Consider the following 5,626-nt stretch of genomic DNA (forward strand, 5'->3'; position numbering starts at 1 on the left):
GGGGTCCCGCCGCCCCCCCGCCCACGGGTGGATAGCCGCTAGCAGTCTTTACCTCCCCAGCCCCTGGCAGACCCAGCCCGAGCGTCAGCTCCCAGCGCGGTGGGCAGTGGGCAGCGCCCAGGCAGCAGGAGCACCCAGGCAGTGGTGATCGGGCGTCTGTTCTTGTTCCTCCACAGTGTGGGGCTTTGGTTTCCTCAGCGTTTCCCTGATTAACCTGGCCTCTCTCCTGGGAGCCCTCGTCCTGCCGTGCACGGAGAAGGCGTTTTTCAGCCGCGTGCTCACTTACTTCATCGCCCTGTCCATTGGAACGCTGCTCTCTAACGCGCTCTTCCAACTCATCCCAGAGGTGCAGTAGAACCCCGGGCGCCGCCTCCCCCGTGGGCCGCACTGAGCCTCCCCCCGGCTGGCGCCCTCCCGCCCCGCGTTCAGTCACGCGACAGCTGCCACCCGGGAGATGAACACTCTCCTCACACCTCGGGCCTCGGGACGACTTCTGCCTTTCCATCTTGGGTCTCTTACTCCTCTGGGACTCAGGTTTGCCTCTGTCCTCGGGTGACATCAGATGCAAGGCTCTTAGCATTTGCCCTCCTCTTGGGGAGCTCTGAGGCGTCCTTCCTCGGGGACTCCAGAAGAAAGCTACGCCTCGCCTTTAGTGCCATGAGCACCCCCTCGTCCCATTAGAACTCCTGGCGGTGCTCAGGTTGGGCACGAGAGATGAGCCACCTGGAATGCACTGCTTAGCAAAGGATATGCAGAATTGGCCTGCCAGCATTGGGCCAGGTGGTCTAGTGGTTAAGGCGCTGGACCCTCACGCTCCTGACCGCCGTTCAGTCCTGGACCAAGCGGCTTGCAACTCAGTGTGTGCGTGCGTGTCCAAGATCCCGAGAGCAGAATGGAGAAGGGACTGTAGCATGGCCCTGCCCCCTGGGGGAAGGTGGTTTCTCGCTCTATCTCTCCATAGAGCGCATGCACCCTATAGTAAACACACACACACACACACACAGAAGACTGCCGCAATGTATATCAGGGCGAGCCAGAGGCAGAACGGGGCTTTCAGCGAGAACAAGCAGGACCGGTGAGGGCTCGGTCCTCCACACCTTGCATCTTGGTGTTCCCGATGGGCGGGCTCTCTGGTGCCCTCACTTAGGTTTGGAAATGTGCGTTGATTTTGTTTAATTGCTACCATCGAGGAGCTGAGAAAATAAGGCCCAGGGTGAGCCCCTCTAGCTCAGGCGGGGCGGCTGCTGAAGGGGATGATGCGGTCGATCCCCTGTGGGAATGGCGGGTAGCCCAGACCAGCGGCTTCCCTGCCCTGAGAACACCCTGATGGTGCCACGCCTCGCCTGTCCCTCCCTTGTAGGAGAGAAGAAAATTGGCTTAAGGTTAACATTTAGAATCCGTCTTGAAATTCCATGTGATGTGGCAAGTATTCTTGGCCACGGCCTCACCTTGGGCTATTTTTTCAGCTCCAGAAATGGAATCAATTGATTTTTTTGAAGATTCAAAATGAAATCATCTCATGGCCTGTTTGAATGGAAGACCGTGATTACACGCGCTCTACCGCTGTGGCCCACAGGCGTGTCGTCCTGGCACTGTCTGTCCTGCCCTGCCAGGGTCTGGGCTCCCAGCCCGGAGCGTGTTCCATCGGGAAATGCTAGGGGAGACAGTTTTCATGATGGAGTGATCCTGGAACCCTGTTTCCTGGGCCGGGGCCCCATTCAAAGGAAGGAAAGAAAGACACTAAGATGAACTGAACCTGGGGGTCGGGCCCTTAGTGGCCTGTCCCTTCTGCTCTGCACCCCTGACTTCTCTGGGTCTTGCACAAACCACACCGAGCCCAGGCAGTGCCATGTGCATGTGCTCCTGGTCCCAGGAAGGAGCCCCGGTCCGGTACGTGCTGGGCAGCCTCTGTGCTAGGCCTGATGTGGCCGAGGCGACACCCACCCTGCCATCACACCAGCTGGCAGGTGTGGCTCTGGCCCCCAGAGGCAGCGGGAGCAGTAGTCACGGGGTTCCAGGATCAGTGGGGTTCCTCCTCACTTCATCTGAGTGATTGAAGGAAATTTCACCAGATTGGAATCACTAACAGATTTTCTCTCTCTCTCTCTCCCTCCCTACTTGTCTCTCTGATTTTCCCGTTTTGTCTCCTTTGGTAACATCCACAACCCATCCCGTTGCCTCCCGGCCCCGGCTCCTTCCTTCCTTCCCTCCCTACGTGGTGGTTACCGGGCGTCGGCCCTTCTCCCCTTTCCCTGTCCTGGGCGCTGGGTGGGGCTGCCCCGCCTCCCGGCAGTATGGGGCTACGGTCTCCTGTGTGTGACCGTCATCTCCCTCTGCTCCCTCACGGGGGCCAGCGTGGTACCCTTCATGAAGAAGACCTTTTACAAGCGGCTGCTGCTCTACTTCATAGCTCTGGCGATTGGAACCCTCTACTCCAACGCCCTCTTCCAGCTCATCCCCGAGGTATGGCGAGCAGGGCTGTCCCCAGGAGCACGCAGACTCCGGGGCCAGCAGACACAGGGAGGGCCACAGGCAGACGGAAGGTGCAGAGCAAGCGTCAGGGGGCATCAGCCCGCTAGGCCCTGTCCCAGCTCTACCGCCCACGAGCTCATCACTGTGGGCAAGCCACTTCCCTCCCTGTGCTCTGTTTCCTCTTATAAAATGGGGAAAGCGGCAGGGCTGACCTCAGATGACAGCCCAAGGGTTGGGTGAGGTCCTCAGGAAAGTGCCCGCTGCACCGGAGAGCAGAAAGGTGCCGTGTTGCCACCTCGCCTGTGGCTCACTGACAGCTCTTAGTTTACGGCTTTGGACGCAAAAGACTGTAACACATAAACAGAACCCATAGGCGCCTTGCAAGAGATAGTTCTAGGTAGCTCAGGGCAGAGGTTGTCTAAGTGAGACCGCCTGGCCGCACGTGTGGACGGCCTCATCCCTCAGCCTGGTAGCGTGAGTCCCCGCGGGAGAGGGAGCTTAGTCTTGGTGGAGCTGGGCACGTGGCCTTGGAGAGGCCCGCCTGACATGGGCATGACCCTGCAGCAGACCTGTGACGGTGCTCAGGGTGCTGCATGGCAGGTGGGCTGACGAGCCCAGGCAGAGCCGCGGTTGGAGCTGAGAGCTACCTCCTGGCTTCTGGCACTCAGCGTTTTCCAGATGCTGTTGGTGCCTGTCTGCCCAAGCCTCAGGTCAGCTCTGCCAGCGTGGGCCAGGTTCCCGCCACTGGAGTTAGGCCTGCACGAGGGCACACAGCCCAGCGCGGGCCAGGCTCCATGACCGCGAGCCCCTCTGGCTCCCACAGAGAGGCCTAGCTGCCTGTTCTCGCTCCCTGTCCTAGGTAACTTGACTTAAGTGACCTGAATGTGGCGGTTTCACTAAGGAATTCCCTTACTTCTCTGAAAACCACACTAGGGGTAGTGATTGTGTTTGGTCCCTTTAAAGCAGAAAGGAAAAACACCCTTTCTGAGAAGGGAGAGACCGACCCAGTGGCCGCTGTGCTCCCTCCTCCTGCCCAGCCGACTGGTCAGCTGGGCTTGCAGGTAGGCGTCACCACGCTCCGCAGGACGTGTGCAGCCCAGAGTTCCTCGTGGTCGCCAACACTCAGACCTTTGTCCTGTCTGGGAAAGGGCTGGAGCTGATTCAAGAACACGGAGGCAGGTCGCCAGACAGACCTCACCCCACGTAGGAGCCTCGCTTAGGACAGAACCTCCCGATGGCCACTCCCGCCCTCTCTCCAGAGTCGTCTTTTCCTCCTGCTAAAATAAGAGCAGAAGGGACTCAAAGCAGAGCCCCAACTGGACGCCTGCGGTCCCTGTGGTCACTGGGAGGCCTGTGGTCAGGAAGACACCGCAGTTCTTTGTTTTAGTGGGCACTGGGCTTCCCATTTTAGGAGGCGACGTTACGCCGTTTCCCTCTGTGTGTGCAGGCAGAGCAGCCGGGACATTTAAAAAGGCAAAAATAAACACATGTCTGCTCCCTAAATGTGGGGTTTGGTACAAACACCAGAGTCCTCATTCAAAGCGGGAAGCCTTATCCAGAGCCGCAGTTCTCAAGATTAAAATTCTAGAGACCCGACTCTGGCCCCAGAAGGGAAGTCCGAGGGAACTCAGCAGCCCTGGGGATGTCGGACGGGGCTCCATCTGGCCGGGAAGAGTGAGCAGAGGCAGCTGCTGCGGGCCGGCCCTCCCCTTGGCTAGGCCCGAGGAGGTGGTTACGAGATGAGAGGGAGCGAGCGTGGCGCGTTCCCTCAACCCTGTTTCCCTGGGTCCACAGGCGTTCGGTTTCGACCTTCACAAGGATTATGTCTCCAAGTCCGCAGTGGTGTTTGGGGGCTTCTATCTCTTCTTTTTCACAGAGAAGATCTTGAAGATGCTTCTTAAGCAGAAAAATGAGGTGAGGTTCCCGTGGCAACGGGAGCTCTGTGGGAAGCACTTCTCCGAAAGCCTAGTGGTTAAGGTGGCCAGATCCTGCTTGGCCACTCGTAGTTTCAGTGCTGGCCCCGGTGACTTGACACATGCCTCAAACCCCAGGAGGCTGGAGAAATGGAAGAGAAGGTTATGGTATGACCAAGCCCCGGGGACGGGCACTGCCCCTGTCTCTGCAAGCACTTGCTCCCTCTGGCTAATTAGAACAGCAGTGGCATGAGTTTCAGCGGTGACAGTGAGCTCACACAGGACCCTCCTGCTGTGGACCCCAAACCAGATTCACGAGGTTACCCCGTGTCACCTCAGGAGGATTTACCCACAGAAGGCCAGGCCAGAAATGGGGTCTGGCCAGTGTCCCGTTCCCAAGTTAGTCCTCTTGGTGTTCTCTCGTTTCCTTAATATATACGAGAGGGCTTCGGAAAGCTCCTGGAAAATGCATATTCGGGAAAAAACCCTTGCGCGGATTTCTTTCCCTTTTTTTTTTTTTGCACGAAAATAAGCCATGCTTATTTACTTTTTTACAAATTTTTGAAGTCCCCTTGTATTTGTATCTTTGGAAGATGGGAGGGACTTGAGCATAATTCATCACGTAGGCAGGGTGACAGGTAAGAGTACAAGCCCAGCGGTGCCTCGGTGCTGGGGTCCGAATTTTCTAAGCAGTTGCAGGATTGAATGAAATGGCCACTGCAGAGCAGAGGGGAGCTCTACACCGCACCTGGTGGCCTCTGGCCGGCCTGGGCCCGGGCCCTGAGCGCACCGCTATGACATGTCTGGCAGCACGCACACGTCACGCAGGGCAGGCCGTATGTGACGGTGTCCCCTACGTTTCTGAGTGTGCAGCCACTGCATTTCCTCCGCTGTGAGGAACGGCCTTCCCGTGTCCGAGAGCGCGTCCCCTAGGCCGGGCAGTCAGGGCTGCAGTTTGGGTCACGTCCTGCCGACCCCTTCCTGTCTCCCATCCAGCGTCATCACGGACATAACCATTTTGCCTCCGAGACGCTGCCTTCCAAGAAGGACCAGGAGGAGGGGGTGACAGAGAAGCTGCAGAATGGGGACCTGGACCACATGATTCCTCAGCACTGCAGCAGTGAGCCAGATGGCAAGGCCACCATGGCGGACGAGAAGGTCATGGCGGGCTCGCTCTCCGTGCAGGTCAGTGGGCCGGCCGCCGCGGCGGGGAGGCCCGAGGCAGCCGGGCCTTGGTGGCA

The 5,626-nt window shown here is 58.5% G+C and overlaps 1 protein-coding gene and 1 long non-coding RNA gene across 6 annotated transcripts in view; one reads left to right on the top strand and one right to left on the bottom strand.

Annotated features, from left to right (window-relative positions):
• The window catches only part of SLC39A14 (solute carrier family 39 member 14), a 55,168-nt gene that overhangs the window by 44,827 nt on the left and 4,715 nt on the right, over positions 1 to 5,626 (top strand). For 3 of the 4 annotated variants that reach the window (XM_006156459.3, XM_014590880.2, XM_027774939.1), the window contains 3 exons: positions 2,294 to 2,463; positions 4,267 to 4,386; positions 5,382 to 5,570. In XM_006156459.3, coding sequence (XP_006156521.1) covers positions 2,294 to 2,463; positions 4,267 to 4,386; positions 5,382 to 5,570 — 479 coding nt within the window. Of the gene's footprint in view, positions 1 to 176; positions 347 to 2,293; positions 2,464 to 4,266; positions 4,387 to 5,381; positions 5,571 to 5,626 lie in introns of all 4 variants that reach the window. The other variant, XM_027774940.1, reaches the window with a different exon arrangement.
• LOC106735718 (uncharacterized) overlaps positions 324 to 5,626 on the bottom strand; it is a 15,171-nt gene continuing 9,868 nt past the window's right edge. For both annotated transcript variants that reach the window (XR_001370968.2, XR_001370969.2), the window contains exons 2-3: positions 463 to 466; positions 324 to 334 (exon numbers count right to left, since the gene is read on the bottom strand). This is a non-coding gene — a long non-coding RNA (uncharacterized LOC106735718). The remainder of the gene's footprint in view (positions 335 to 462; positions 467 to 5,626) is intronic.

Source organism: Tupaia chinensis, unplaced genomic scaffold, assembly GCF_000334495.1.
Source record: "Tupaia chinensis unplaced genomic scaffold, TupChi_1.0 Scaffold000494_1, whole genome shotgun sequence".
In the NCBI taxonomy this organism is placed as follows: domain Eukaryota; kingdom Metazoa; phylum Chordata; class Mammalia; order Scandentia; family Tupaiidae; genus Tupaia; species Tupaia belangeri.